The 15,302-nt window shown below is 49.1% G+C and overlaps 6 protein-coding genes across 6 annotated transcripts; 4 read left to right on the top strand and 2 right to left on the bottom strand.

The window, feature by feature from the left end:
• Positions 1–562: 562 nt before the first annotated feature.
• Positions 563–6,862, top strand: TRUGW13939_09515 (uncharacterized protein; the record flags this gene model as incomplete). Its single annotated transcript, XM_035492637.1, has 1 exon — positions 563–6,862. The coding sequence occupies one exon, from the start codon at positions 563–565 to the stop codon at positions 6,860–6,862; it is 6,300 nt and encodes a 2,099-aa protein (XP_035348530.1).
• A 1,404-nt stretch (positions 6,863–8,266) lies between these two features.
• TRUGW13939_09514 (uncharacterized protein) lies at positions 8,267–9,124 on the top strand (the record flags this gene model as incomplete). Its single annotated transcript, XM_035492636.1, has 1 exon — positions 8,267–9,124. One exon carries the CDS (start codon positions 8,267–8,269, stop codon positions 9,122–9,124), a length of 858 nt encoding a protein of 285 aa, XP_035348529.1.
• A 290-nt stretch (positions 9,125–9,414) lies between these two features.
• On the bottom strand, positions 9,415–10,629 carry TRUGW13939_09513 (uncharacterized protein; the record flags this gene model as incomplete). Its single annotated transcript, XM_035492635.1, has 1 exon — positions 9,415–10,629. The coding sequence occupies one exon, from the start codon at positions 10,627–10,629 to the stop codon at positions 9,415–9,417; it is 1,215 nt and encodes a 404-aa protein (XP_035348528.1).
• Positions 10,630–10,954: 325 nt separating this feature from the next.
• On the top strand, positions 10,955–11,368 carry TRUGW13939_09512 (uncharacterized protein; the record flags this gene model as incomplete). The annotated part of the gene is made up of 3 exons (XM_035492634.1): positions 10,955–10,977; positions 11,056–11,238; positions 11,308–11,368. The coding sequence occupies 3 exons, from the start codon at positions 10,955–10,957 to the stop codon at positions 11,366–11,368; spliced, it is 267 nt and encodes an 88-aa protein (XP_035348527.1).
• Positions 11,369–11,493: 125 nt separating this feature from the next.
• TRUGW13939_09511 (uncharacterized protein) lies at positions 11,494–12,815 on the bottom strand (the record flags this gene model as incomplete). Its single annotated transcript, XM_035492633.1, has 3 exons — positions 11,494–12,353; positions 12,406–12,666; positions 12,746–12,815. 3 exons carry the CDS (start codon positions 12,813–12,815, stop codon positions 11,494–11,496), a joined length of 1,191 nt encoding a protein of 396 aa, XP_035348526.1.
• Positions 12,816–13,388: 573 nt separating this feature from the next.
• TRUGW13939_09510 (uncharacterized protein) lies at positions 13,389–15,184 on the top strand (the record flags this gene model as incomplete). The annotated part of the gene is made up of 4 exons (XM_035492632.1): positions 13,389–13,435; positions 13,511–13,763; positions 13,836–14,137; positions 14,188–15,184. The coding sequence occupies 4 exons, from the start codon at positions 13,389–13,391 to the stop codon at positions 15,182–15,184; spliced, it is 1,599 nt and encodes a 532-aa protein (XP_035348525.1).
• Positions 15,185–15,302: the final 118 nt, after the last annotated feature.

Below are 15,302 nucleotides of genomic sequence, written 5' to 3'. Positions count from 1 at the left end.
AGACGGCGGAGAAGAGACTTTTAGCAGCAGCCCCCAAGAAGAGATACCGTTGAAAACCATCTATAACGAATCAATTTTGGCCACGGCCTCTATTCAGAACTTGAATGGCATGAAGGTGTGCTTCGAAAATTCGTAATACCCCGCAGTCTTCCGGCTTTACGACATGAGACACTAACAAAATAATTACGGGAGCTCCTGCATATAATTACGATATTACATCCGCTTACGTTGCGAACTCTGATTACGGCCCCCAGCTGAATATCTATGCAAACAAATGTGCCCCAAGCTCTGCATTTTTCTCCGCCGAAAGATAGGCTAGGATGTAAGAGTTGGGCTAGGTATTGTGCTTTCGTAATATGGGTAACAAACATATCCACAGTCATCAATTGATAAGTTCAACAATGGCCGGACCTTTTTTTGTATCATTCATATATACATACATACATATATAAGTAGTTAAGGAGGTTGAGGAAGCATTCCTATTTCTGCTTTCATCTTTAAAAGTCAACCAGTGACAACTTACAAGTAAACAGTGACTGTTACAAAGACATTACCATAGTCAATGGCCACGACTATTCTCCTCTTTGGAGACCAGACAGACCCGTGGGTTGCTGGCATTGAGCAGCTCCAGAAGGCCGCTAGCTCAACACCATGGTTACAATTATTCTTAGACGAGCTAGCCGACGTTATCAAAACGGAAGTTAAGGCTACTACCATCGATGCCAAACTACAACATGCCCTAGGCAATTTCTCGAGCCTTCAAGAACTCGGCGAAAAATACCGCAACATTACCGATGAACTGGGCGTGGTGCGAACTCTCCTGCTTCATACCGTAAGAACGGGATTCCTGCTCCAGTGGGTAAAACGAGAGCCAGATCTCCTCAACCCCAATAGACGAGCCGAGTGGCTGGGCTTATCAGGGGGTCTAATCAGTCTTGCGGCCTTAGCCATCTCCAGAGATTTTGATTCCCTATACGATGCATGTCTCGAGGTGACCCGGGTGCTTGTGAGGTTTTGCAAGTTCACCTCAGTGAGATCTAGGGCTGTGGAGGACGGTCCCGGTAACTGGGGCTGGGCAGTACTGGGAATCCCGAAAGATGACCTCGCGAAGACTCTGGACCAATTCCAACAGAGTATGGGCATTCAATCGATGAAAAGAGCTAAGGTGGGAGTGACGGGAGCTGGGTGGAGCACCATCATCGGCCCTCCGTCAGTTTTGGAGCTGTTCATCAAGCAATGCCCGACCGTAAAGAGTCTTGCAAAGAATCCGTTGGATATCCATGCCCTCCAACACACCCTCAACATTTCGCAGGAAGACCTTGATTACATGGTTGGAAACAACTCGACCTTTTTAAGCAAACCGCTTGCTTGCTCAAACCATCGCATCTGGGGCCTGGACGATCCTGAAGCCACTTACACCAACTGGGGAGATCTACTTAGAGCAGTCTGCTCCCAAGTCTTATCCCGTCCTTTGGACATTACACAAGTTTTTAGCAAACTCAACGCCAAGCTTGCTGGGAATGATGTTGTCAGAGTGATCCAAATGGGGTCCAGCAGTCACGCAAGTTACTTGGCTGCTACTTTGAAGGCAGCGCGAAGGGATGTTCTGGTCCAAGATGAACGGCTTCTTCTACATGGGGATGATGGGGAAGTGTTGTCACCACCGGCTGGCCGCATTGCCATTGTCGGAATGGCTGGGCGAGGGCCAGGATGCGACAACGTCGACGAATTCTGGGACCTCATCATATCCAAACAAGACCTCTGCCAAGAAGTTCCTAAGGATCGCTTTGACATAGACGATTACTTTTGTCCAGAGCACAAGAATGATGACAGAAAGTGCACTATGACTGGAAAATTCGGTTGCTTTATGAACAAGCCGGGTAATTTCGACTCTCGTTTCTTCCACATATCGCCCAGAGAAGCAATACAGATGGATCCAGGCCATAGGCAATTTCTCATGAGTACCTACGAGGCCTTGGAAATGGCCGGCTACTCAGACGGCCAAACCAGGACGACAGATCCCCACCGCATTGCTGCGTTCTACGGCCAGTGTAATGATGACTGGCACGAGACTGCACACGCCGCTCTCGGATGCGATGCGTATACATTGCAAGGGATTCAGCGTGCATTTGGTCCTGGACGTCTTGCATGGCAATTCAAGTGGGAGGGCCCGACCTACTCGCTCGACTCTGCATGCGCATCAACCACGTCCGCCATCCACCTAGCCTGTATGAGCCTGTTGTCAAAGGATATCGACATGGCCGTTTCGGGCGCTGGCAACATTCTGAGTACCCCTCACTCCTTCACCTGTTGCAGCAAGGCGGGAATATTGTCTGATACAGGCAACTGCAAGACTTACCGTGATGATGCAGACGGCTATGCGCGAGGGGACTTTGCTGGCGCTGTGGTGCTCAAACGCCTTGAAGATGCCGTAGCACATAATGACAACATACTAGCAGTGATAGCTTCTAGCGGAAGGAATCATTCTGGGAACGCGACGTCAATTACAAATTCTGACCCCGGGGCCCAGGAACGGCTGTTTCGAAAGGTCATGCGTAAGGCACACGTCTCTCCAGATGACATTTCTTATGTGGAAATGCATGGAACAGGCACGCAAACTGGGGACCCCGCCGAGATGAGTGCCGTCACAAATATTTTCAAGCACAGGCAGCTCGTTGATGAGCCTGTGGCTGTAGGAAGTTGCAAGGCAAACGTGGGTCATAGTGAAGCCGCTGCTGGCATGGCTGAACTGTTGAAATGCATTTCCATGTTCCAGAAGGACACTATACCACCACAAGCCGGAATGCCACATGCGCTCAACCCAAAGTTTCCCTCCCTCTCGGAGCAGAACATTATCATTCCATCGGAGGCTATGCGCTTCCACAAGAAGCAGGAGCCTAGACGTATTCTTCTCAACAATTTCGACGCGGCAGGAGGCAATGCTTGCATGATCCTGGAAGACTACGTCTCCATTGATAAGAAGCATGCCGTGGATCCTCGGTCTTGCCATGTTATTGCAACCTCGGCCAGAACACAGGCGTCTCACCGTGCAAACCAACGGAAATTGGTCGAGTGGTTGCGGGAAAACCCAGCTTCCAAGATTGAAGACGTTGCCTACACAACCACTGCGAGGAGGATGCATCACCCCTTCAGATCCGCCTACGCCGCATCTACTGTTCAAGAACTGATCACCAAACTGAATGCTGAAATTGAAACATCAGACACGACGTCATCAGCCTTACCATCGTCGCAGAGTTCGCCCATCGTGTTCGTTTTCACTGGACAGGGATCTCACTATGCAGGAATGGGGTGCGAGTTATATAATACCAGCCCTGCGTTCCACGAGACTGTCAACCTATGCGTGAGCATTTGTGAACAATACGGCTTCCCTCCTTTTCTCAGCCTTATTGCCAGCACCAATGTGGACATGTCAACCATGTCCACAGCACAGACCCAACTAGCTGTGCTGACACTAGAGATTGGCCTTGCCGCTTTCTGGAAATCGATTGGCCTGCAAGCATCCACGGTCATGGGACATTCATTGGGCGAGTATGCCGCTCTACACGTTGCCGGCGTTCTATCGCTAGCAGACGTCTTGTATCTGGTTGGCCAGCGAGCTCTTCTGCTTCTTGAGCGATATGAGGAGGGTTCCTGTGCCATGCTTGCCGTGTCCTTGTCTGTGACAGCGGTACAAGACTTCCTAAAATCTCGGTCACAATATTCCTCTTGCACTGTGGCCTGTATCAACAGCTCAAATGCCACTGTCATAAGCGGCACCGCCGATCAAATTGACGAGCTCCGGGGAGAGTTAACGGCCCCTTCAAAGGTGCTTTCAGTACCTTTTGCCTTTCATTCCATGCAAATGGACCCAATATTGGCCGAATACATTTCTCTTGCAGAGGGCGTAACGTACTCAGCCCCTAAAATTCCGGTGGCATCGACCCTGCTTGGATCCATTGTTGACACAGCCGGAACCTTTAATGGACAATACCTCGGACAGCAAACGCGGCAGGCAGTTAACTTTGTTGGCGCCCTTAATGCAGTCAAGGTGGAGTTTTCTGACCCTCTTTGGGTCGAACTCGGCCCTAACCAGGTGTGCAGCTCTTTTATCCGAGCTACCTTTCCCACGTCATCGTCATCTAAAAATATCATGTCGACCCTCGAGGCTCCGGGGGTTTCTGGCGGGGCTTGGGGCTCTATATCCAAATGCATTACTGCAGCGTACACGCATGGCATTGGGGTTGACTGGCTGGCCTTTCATGAACCTTACGAAAGATGCTTGAACATGTTGACATTGCCATCATACGCATGGGACATGAAAGAATACTGGATCAGCTACGTTGAGCCAAATAAAGGCACCCATCCATCGCTACACCCTGCCGTCCAGCCTGCCAAAACAGAAATCATCTCGACCTGCGCGCAATATGTTGTTCAAGAATCTTTACCTCCCAACAAAGTCCAGGTGACTTTCAGCGCTTCACTTGCAGAACCGGGCTTCAACACCCTAATTGACGGCCATCGGATGGAACAAATACCAATCGTTGCTGGAAGTGTCTTCTGCGAAGCAGCCTTTGCAGCTGTCACGTATACCTTGAAGTCTCTTGGTCGAGAAGAGGATGCTAATATCGTGAAGCTGGCCCTTCTAAGCCCAACACTATCACGACCATTGACCAAAAATCTCGTTGGCTCTGATGGAGAACTTCTCACAACTGTTGTCATGGAGGGCCCTTCCAGCGATAACATCCGAGTCTCGTGGAAAGCCGCCCCTAGTTTATCTTCATCAGAACATCGTACCTCCTACGATATCGGTAGCTGTACAGTGGTGGTTTGTAACAATTTAAATGGTCTACAAGCTAGCTGGGACCGAGTGTCTTATTTTGTCAAAACCAGGATGGACGAAATTATACAGACTGCCAAAGAGGGTCATGGCCATAGATTCCACCCCGATATCTTCTACTCTATTTTCTCCCACACGGTCGACTATGGTCCTACTTATAAGTCTGTCAAAGAGGCTTATATATCCAATGATTTTTCGGAGGCTGCTGCAGAAGTTGTGCTTCCGGAAAACCCATTTGGCACTAAATTTATATTCTCTCCCTACTGGGGTGATAGTATTGTGCATCTAGCAGGCTTTACGGTTAATTCAGATCCACGATATAACCAGACTGCAGCTGGGACAAGTTTCATAAACAGTGGCTTTGAGAAGTTCGAGCAGACAGCTGCTCTCGAGGCTGGTAAAACGTATTATACATTCGTCCGCGTCCTGAAAACTGGCAAGGATACCAGAATATGTGAGGTTTATGTCTTTAATTCGGACTATATGCTAGTCGCCCAGTGTTTTGGCCTTCGTTTTCACCAGATCAACAATGGTACATTGAGACAAACCCTTTCTGTGGGGAAATTAAAACCACCAAGCCCACCCAACAATAATGATGCACCTAAGGTGATCCAGAAGAAAGAACCTGCCACGGTACTACAGAAGACTATAGAGCCGCAGAAACAACAAGACGCCGAAGAAATTACAGCTACTCCTGGGATCGTTCGAATCGTGCTGGAAAGCATTGCCGAAGAGACGGGTGTTGAAATGTCGGAGCTAACCGATGAAACTGCAGTGGCTGACCTCGGTGTCGACTCTATCATGGCCATTGAGGTAACCTCTAGAGTGACCAATGCCACAGGTATGGACCTCCTTCCGTCATTCCTGATGGAGCATCCTACAATTGGCGACATACGTCGCGCGTTTGGTACAGCATCGCCGTCCACGCCCAATTCCGAGTCCGGCTCACTTAACGATGACACACCGGAATCTTCGATCAGCTCAGAAGATGCTACGGAGCTTGTTAATAATGACTTGAAAGTGGAGAAGCTCGACGTACCGGTTGGTCCAGAGGAGATCCGCGAGACCTCAATAGTGACGTCCCAGAAAAAGGATCGTGATGATGACTCTTCTCCTGCCCCCAGAGTCAGAATCACGTTGCTACATGGCCGTCCAGCTAAGAATCGTCAAGGTCAACACGCCCCGCCGCCATTTTATATGATTGCTGACGGCACGGGCACAATTGCGAGTTACATCCATATTCCTGCATTCATCAATTCTCAGATGCCATTTTACGGAATCGACTCACCTTTCCTCCATTGTCCGAGTAGACTAACAGTCGAGGTGGGCATTTCGGGCATTGCCAAGCTTATTGTGAAGGCGATGGTCGATAAACAGGCTAAAGGAGTACCCTTTTGGGTTGGAGGGTTTTCCGGTGGAGCCATGATTGCTTACGAGGTTTGCCGCCAATTGTCCGCAGCTGGACACGTTGTCGAAGGTCTTCTGCTCATCGATATGTGCTCTCCGCGTTCTACGAAAGTGCATGACAACATCGATCTCGGGTTGGTCATGTTCGACTCTATATCCAGCAAAGATGATAGTGGCATCTGGAACTCAACCAACAGAACCCATCAACACCTCAACGCGGTGTTTGCCTGCGTCGCTGAATACAATCCGACGCCTCTACAGGCCGGAGAGCGACCGCCAGCGGAATACACGTCCGTCATCTGGGCGCAGAAGGGCCACCTTGAACGAGCCCACAATCCTCGACTTTTGCAGTTGATGGCCGATCAGGGTATCCCTACTGAGGCCTATCCTGGGTTCATGGAGGATCCTAAAATGGGCGCTGTTGCGTGGAGTCTGCTCAACAAGACCAGTGCAGACCTCGGGCCTAATGGCTGGGAAAGATATGTCGGGAAGGAAAAGCTCTTGTGCCTGTCTATTCTAGCCGACCACCTCCAGATGCCCACTCCCGGTTATGTGCACTTGCTTGGTGAGGCTATGGAGCAATCTTTTTCATACTTCAGACAAGCAGCGAAACAATAGACTTAGAAGTAGAATGATATTTGAAGATTCTTCATTAGTAACAGGCTTCTCTCATAGAATAGATCTATCATCTACCTAGGTAAAGACTGAGTTTATACGTACATAAATTTTTGATATACTAATTTATTATTTAATATTTAACAATCTAGTATATATTGGGTTAACTATGTATATGTCAAGGTTTGGACAACGGACGCTTTAAGGCACGGCTTAACCACGTGGCATATTCCGCCTTTTGCTGCTTATAGGCTTATAGCTCTCTTCGGGTGACATTGGTAAATTAGGGTCAGAACTCGAACTGTACTTACGGCGGACGATTAGAGATATTAGACAAAACTTGTTATTTTACATTTGCTACATAAGGCCATATATTTTTTATTTTAACCTCATATATATTACTTACCTAATTCTATAATAATAAATTAATCTAATAAGATAATTATAGGATATTTTCTATATTTTTCAATATATTACAATAAATAATCATAATAGTAAAGATCTAGAACACTTTGATTCGCCTTAACAAAGCTAATGTGTTTCTCAAAGCCCAATCAGAGCACCACAATTTTATGAATGGCATTATAGCGATCTTCTGATGGATGTTAGAATAGTTCAAAGAGATTATATTTCTATAAATATATATTCAAGTTATTACTTCAAAACTGCTCCCCAAAGTTACTATCATTCTTGGGGATACGAACTTCTTTGCTGACATCACGCAAAAACATCGAGAGCTGACTTCAAAATTTTTTTCGACGAGACTAAGTCAAGCTTTATGGGATGGGGCGGGCCCTGCAAAGTGGATGCATCACTATTACCTTGTGATTTCAAGGAAGAGAAGAAGACAGACGGCAGATTGCACGTTCTTGAAATAACTGTCGTGCGCAATTTTGGGAGCGGAAAATGGACTGATACAAAGTGGAAAGCGAATCGTTGCAGGGGATGGAAGCGGCAGCAAATACCAACTGTACCGAGCGTTCAGGACTTTTCTAGAGAGAAAGAAACGAATCTTGTGACAATTCGCCAACCTCAATCCTGAGCATCTCGAACTTGATTGAGGAAGAGCGAATGGCATGGTCCTGCTTGTAAACTGAGAAAGCTACATGTGAACTACAATATCTTCAAGGCTTTTATGCTTATACTGGGCACCCCCCGCCTCGCCCTCTGTTATCAAGGTATTTTAATGTTGAAGTTGATAGATAGCTTTGTTGTATATATTTGATAATGTAAAATAAAATACACGTAACGGGACAGAGGCTCCACTCCAAAGCTTAGCGTCAACTTGACTTAAACATCCAGGCATCAACAGTCAACCCCACAACAACATTGGATGTATATAAACCAGCATCCAACGAGAGAACTCATTACTACAATCTCTACTTACTCTGGCAATCCTGTTGCAAGATGTCCAACGTATCCGCCACTCCCTCACCTCTTCCGGTTCACATAAAGTCGCATCCAGATACCAGCAACAACTCCAATAAAAAAGAGGACATAACTGCTCCTCCCCCCAAACCAAAGCTACGACTTCATTTGCAAGACGCTCGTCATGCTGCAACTGCATCATTTTTTCGGTTCATCCCAGACCTCCAAGCCGTGCTAGACTCCGGTCTCGCGGCGATAGTCGAGCAACTCTACACCACGCCTTCATCTTCCAGCAAGACGCCGACATCATTCACACCAGAAATTCCTCCTACTCGCTCCGTGACAGTCATCCTGCAAGACTTTTCCGGCGTCGCCTATACCAATGGCACAGATCTAGACGACGACCACAAGGAAATCCATTTCTCGCTATCATACATCGATCACGTGTGCAACAACAACGCCGACCCTCTCAGCGAACTCAAGGGCGTACTTACCCACGAACTAGTCCATTGCTACCAGCATACCACTCCTCCTAATTCAAAAGATGTTCCTGGCCCTCCAGGCGGTCTGGTCGAAGGCATTGCCGACTTTGTGCGCCTCAAGGCCGGCTTCGTGCCCCCGCACTGGCAAAAGCCGAAATCTGCCAGGGATCGTCCATCAAAATGGGACGAGGGCTATCAGCATACTGCGTTTTTCCTGGCGTGGCTGGAAGATGAGCGTATCGGCCGTGGGGCAGTTGGATTGCTCAATGATCGATTGTTGCGGCTGGGGTATCTCGGTGAAGCTACTGAGGAAACAAGGCAGCACGAATCAAGCTTCTGGAAGGGGTTGTTTGGGGTTGAAGTGTCGCAGCTTTGGGAAGAGTACGGGAAATACCTGGACAAACGTAGTTCCTAAAAAAAGCGCTGGTGATCGTACTTATAAATGAGGGATATTAATGATCTGATGATATTCGCATTCATGCTCTAAATGCTGCCTTGTAGAGATTCAATAGTATACAGTACATTGCGGTAATAGCCCGTTCCCATACAGCCCATACCAAAATATGCAATTAACACAGAAGGAAAGAAAAAAAAAAATGAAAAGAAAAAGAGACCACAGCACCGGTAGATCCAGGCACCATAATAACAACAATAACGAAGATGTGAGAACCTTCCAAATAGGCCGATCAAGAGTCTTTAATAATCTTATACAAACACTTCACCCCAATCAACATATACAGGCTTCCAGGGCTTGGCGTCTTCATCCTCCGTGGAGCTGGGCATTTGCACATCCAGCGGACTATAAAGATACCAGCCCTTCAGTGCCGCAACAGCCGCTCGAGTTCGAGCTTCGATAAGACTGGCCCCGGAGCCCTCGCCCAGTTTGTCTTTGCCAGAAAAGATTCCTACTACAAACACGGGGGCTCTGCTGTGCCGACCGGTTTCAGTGATAACCTTGGCGACAGGAGCCTGGAAGCTCTCGCGGGCGCATAACTTGGCCAAATCGCGGGTTGGCTGGGTAAACGCAAACAACTTAGAAAGATCGAGATGCCGAGAGAGAATGTGTTCTTCGAAGAACCGCTTAGCAGCAGCGCGGCCACCATGCAAATAAATAGCTCCCACCACGGCCTGGACAAATGTTGATGTAGCCTTTTCAGCCGTCACACCTTGGATGCTTTCGGGATCGGGGAGTTTCGCGTCGATTTTTTTCGGGTGAACAGTCGTGAGAACTGGTTCGCCAAAGGAATCGCCATAGACGATACTGGATGTGATTCTTGTCTTAATCTTCCTGTGTTTTCGTGTAGTCTTTGAAGGATCTATGGCGATTTCGGTGCCTGGTTCCAATCTTTTGAATTGAAGCAGACCAGGATCCACCTCAAGACCAGGGGCGGCAGCCAATTCGATACCCCATTCGTGTGCTATGGCCGCAAGAGTCTTCGGGCCCATGAATGCATACATGGCAGCAAACAAGACGGTCGAGGGGAGTCGGGGAAAGGTACAGATCAGGTGTTCGGAGGTGTAGTATGAGAGGAGGTCAGACCCAAGCACCGACAACGAGTCATTGTTGAAGCTGGGATGAGGTTCAGCTGAACTGTCCATCAACGCCCGCGCCAGTGTTTCAACGGGAAGCTTCTTGGGGAGGGCAAGTCGCGCATGGAGAGCGAAGAGTTTCGGCGAAGTGCGAGGCAGCGTTTTTCTAGGATATGCAGGGTGAGGGTAATCTGGCTTGTGTTGAGGTTTGGGCGGAAGCGTCTCTGAGGACGTGTTTCCAATTGGGCGATCTGCTTTCGTCCGAGCAGCTGCTGATGCCGTTGACTGCCACCGTAACCTGGTATTGACCTGCCGATATAATAAATCACCCGGAGTGGTCCGCGGCGACAGGACCGAGCGGCTCCATCGCTGGGGCTGCAATCTTTTCATGGGGCGTCCTGAGCACCTGGCGGATACCTAGCACCGAACAAAGGAAATCGGAGAAGAGGAATGGCTCGTGGAGAGGGAGGACTGTCGCGGGTTGCGGAGGCGTGATGCGAACAACAATGGGAAGAAAAATGTCAAGCTTGCCGGGGAAGTCACGGGGTCTGCCCGAAGAGAAAAAAAGGATGCTGGCCGCTAGTCCTGTTGTGGCCTAGCGCGCAAGTCACGGGCGCCGCTGACCCCGACGTTACCAGCGTCAAATGAACGTCGCCCGATTTCAATCGAACTCCTGCTACACCACCACCTTGCTGAATCAATTCCATTCGCCACGATGGGAGGCGGTCCAAAGATCCCGTGCGTGTCTTCCTGACTATCCGGTCCCATGATTTGCAACCCCGGAATCGCTGACCAATGCGCGTTGCGTTGTAATAGGTACCCGAAGGAAGTCTGGTCTCCAGCTGGAGGCTGGTACGCACAGCCAGGCAACTGGAAGGCCAACACAGCCATCATGTTCGCGACCATTTTCGGAATTGCTGCAGCTACCTGGAGCCTCAGTGCGGAGCGCGAGCACCGTGACCGCATGCCAGAGCCGGGCAGATTCTTTCCCAGCCGAAAGTTAGTAGTGCATTGAGTGATATCATCTACATATACGTGCAACCTTTTGCTGACCTTTGCTGGGCTTAGCTGGAGCAAGCAAATCATCGAACACGAAAAACAACAGAACGCCGCGAAGAACGAGTCATAACGGAAAGGAGACATATACAAGCTGCAGGACTGCCATTTTCGATTTGTTTTTTTTTATTTAGAAGTTTTGCGCAGTGTGCGCTTTCCATAGATCACCTCAATTCACCGCGAACAATGAGGGATGAATTAGTCTTCCAGCCAGTCATGGTCTGAGGAAGACTGTTCGAGCGTTTTACATAATCGCTGTGTATAAATACGGAGTCGTTCTGTGAATTCAGTCCCGTTCCATGTCTCTCTTCCATCCTCTGCCATTGATACAGTAGGCACGCCAATTTGCTCCACAACAAATCCCGCAGCTACAGTAGCACAGATCACGGCCTTTGGCACTTGGCCGTCATTGCCCCATCTGGTCTTGATTTTATCCCATGGGCTGGAAGCTGCCAAAGTTGTTTCAATAATTTGGTGCCCTTGTCGCCCTTCACTAATCATACCTTGAGCTAATGCTCCAAGGAACGAATTTCCAGCACCAGTCGGGTCGATCACTTTGGAGGCCTGGTCAGCCTGCGTTTCGTGGTATGCTGGAAGCCAGGTTCCTTTTCGACCTAATGAATAAGAGTAGCTTCCATCTTTCCCTGCTCTAATGACCAGAGTGCCCTGCTTGTCGAAGCCAATTCCCGAATGTAAAATCTTTTGAACTAGCTTGCGATCTTCCGGGTCTGCTTCATTCCAGCCCGGGCGTCCAAACATCATTCCCAGCTCGAGCTCGTTGGGACTGACTATATCGACCATGCGGGAGGCAGCCAGGAACTTGTCTTGGTCTTCGGGTGTACATCGATCTGGAACAGGTTCCCAGACGAATATTGGTTTTGTCACAGATTGAATTGACGTGCTGTGGTTCTGCAACTCTTCCCTCTTGTGAAGGATTTCCTCTACGATATGGATACATCGCTCAGAGGAGCAAACCATATGGAAAGTTTTCGAGAATATCTGCGCTTGTGAGAGCATGAACGGCTCTAGTCGTAGTTTCGGAGTTAGGTATTTGAAATCTGAAAATGTCAGATGCCACGCACTTGTATATGCGACTTGCCTTGTTCTCACCTCTTTTCTCGTTTGCGCCGTATCCATTCCATGCTCGAGTTGTCAGACGGCTTTTATCCTCTCTAATGACACAGCCCGTGTCCCATGTTTGAATGGTGTTTATCACGTCTGCAGGAAAATCCGATCCAACATCGACAATCCAGCTCACGGCCTTCCCGTACTGCTTGCCAGCAACCATGCGGGCTCCTAGGACAGCGAAAGACCCTGCTCCTCCGAGAATGCCATAAACTGGCGGTCGGGAACCCTCGAAGTGAATTTCATCTACAAGAAATGCAAGTCAGATGGTTTGTTCTCGGAGAGAGATCCTGATGTGGATTTCGCCAAAAAGCCGAGTTCGTACCTATAATGAGCATTCCTAAAGTACAGAAATCAACATTATCCTGCTCCTTGATTGTGCCATCATCCGACATGGTGGATAGTGCTCTTCTGCCTTTCTACCCCTCTTCTTTATACCGTTTATTTTCTGTAGTGAATGGGAAGAGTAGATGATGACTGGATGATGACTGGATGATGAACCGCACCCAAAATACTCGACCAGCAGGGTTATCTAAATGCAAAAAACAGTCGAGTCTATCGAAAAAGTCGACTCAGCAGTGGACGCCCTCTGGGTCCTTGGTAGAAATGCATGTCTTCTTTATCGGACCCACTGGGATGTTATCGCGCCTCAGCTCTTGGCTGTTCCTGGCCGAGACTTGGAGGCGGAAAGCTATTTTGCCGTCATCGTCGTTAACGCTAGGCTGGCCGTTTCGGAGCTCCTTCTAGCAACCAACCTCCTATTTGCGTTGGAGACACCTCACATATTACACTCTTTATTCCTGCGTTGGGTTCGTTCGAATTTTAGGATTCAGTACATGGTGACAGGATACGGGCGTTTTGACCTTCACCTGGCGCCGCAGACTATATACGCACCTCCTAGTCGGGCTGCCTAACTCAGCTGTGTCAACCTCACGAAACCGTTTACTTTATCCAAAACATTTGCGAAAATGGCGGCCGGAAATCAGATGCATAATATGACGACCCTCCTCAAGAGGTATGTTCCTGTGCATCTTGACATGTGTTTTTACCTAGGCATGTGAGCAGAAAAGCTAACGGGCTACGATACCAGGCTGGAGGCTGCAACCTCTCGCCTCGAGGATATGGCCGTATCCTTTGACGGAACAAGCCCTACGACTCATGGCAACGTCCCAGTGCCTATTCAACCTGCAGCGCCTGAGCCACCCAAACAAGTCGTCCCACCACCAGCACCCGCCCCTGAACCAGAGCCGGCGCAAATCCAGGACTTTGACGAGCTCATCAAGACCGACGTGCAGGCCTTTGTCGATCTTGGAAAGAAAATCGGGGGCGTGGTTGGTGAACAGGTATGCGATGGGCGAAAGAAGTATTTTTTTTTTGGAAAGGGGAAGGGCTAACAATCAAAATCTTCTTACTAGGCTGAAGCAGTCTTGCAAGCGTTCCGAGCTGAACGTACCTTCATCCTCGTCACGACCAAGGCACAGAAGCCCGATTCATTGCCGCCGGCGCTCATCACCGAACTCCACAAAGCCTCCGATACCGCCAACATGCTTAAGGAATCCAATAGACCTTCTCCGTACTTCAACCACCTGAGCACCATTGCCGAGGGAATCTTCGCCCTCGGATGGTTTTCCGAGCCCGAACCTGCGGAAGTCGTCAAGAGCATGATTGGAGGTATTGAATATTACGGAAACATGGTTCTCAAACAGTACAAAGACAAGTATGGCTGTTTATTCTTGTTAGGTTGATCAATGCTGACCCGTTGCGCAGAGATCCGTTGCATGTTCAGTACATCCAGGCCTACTATAAAGTTTTCAAGTCCCTTGCTACATACCTCAATAAGCACTACAAGAAGGGCTTAACATGGAACAACCAAAGTGGCACTTCTGCATTGGATGCGCTCAAGCAAATTCAGTCCGGCTCATCCAAATTTGCCCCAGCCCCCGTTCCAGCTCCAGCTCCAGCAGCAGGCGCACCTCCTCCTCCTCCACCACCACCTCCGCCACCTCCTCCACCGCCTCCCCCTGCCGCGGACCCAAGCTCGTCTGGCGAAGGAGCAGACATGTCTGCAGTATTCGCCGAGTTAAACCAAGGCGACTCTGTAACGTCGGGCCTCCGCAAAGTCGACAAGTCTCAAATGACGCACAAGAACCCAACCCTCCGCGCAAGCTCCGTTGTTCCGCAACGATCAGACTCAACTAGCAGCTTGGGATCACCCATCAACCGAGGTAAATCCCCCGCACCAGGCAAAAAGCCCAAACCCGAGAGCATGCGCTCCAAGAAGCCTCCTCGCAAGGACCTTGAGGGCAGCAAGTGGCTCGTGGAGCATTTCGAGGGCGTCCCCGAACTCGTTGAGATCACCGCACAGCAGAACCAGTCCATTCTGATTTCGCGCTGTAACAAAACGGTCATCAAGATCAATGGCAAGGCCAACGCCATCTCCATCGACAACTGCACGGGACTTTCGGTTATAGTGGACTCGCTGGTTAGCAGTCTGGATGTCATCAAATCCAACAAGTTTGCTCTGCAAGTCGACGGTGTGGTGCCCACTTTGTTGCTGGACCAAGTCGACGGCGCAACCGTCTATCTGACCCCTGCAAGCATGAACCTGGAGGTGTTTAGCAGCAAGACTTCCAGCGTCAATATCCTGCTTCCGCCAAAGGAGAACACCGACGATGATACCAAGGAATGCCCGCTGCCTGAGCAGATTAAGAGCTATATCAAAGACGGCGTCTTGGTCAACGAGATTGTCGAACATGCCGGTTAGCTTAATGTTTCTGAAAATGATTACAGAGGCTTTTGGAATGTAATGAACATTGGTTACCGAATTTAACTCTCTCTCTTCGAATGTTGATGTTTGTGTGTGAGTGTGTGTGTTGGAAATA

This window comes from Talaromyces rugulosus, chromosome V (genome assembly GCF_013368755.1).
Source record: "Talaromyces rugulosus chromosome V, complete sequence".
In the NCBI taxonomy this organism is placed as follows: domain Eukaryota; kingdom Fungi; phylum Ascomycota; class Eurotiomycetes; order Eurotiales; family Trichocomaceae; genus Talaromyces; species Talaromyces rugulosus.
Note: the sequence above shows the minus strand (reverse complement) of the source record. Positions and strands in the feature narration are given on the sequence as shown.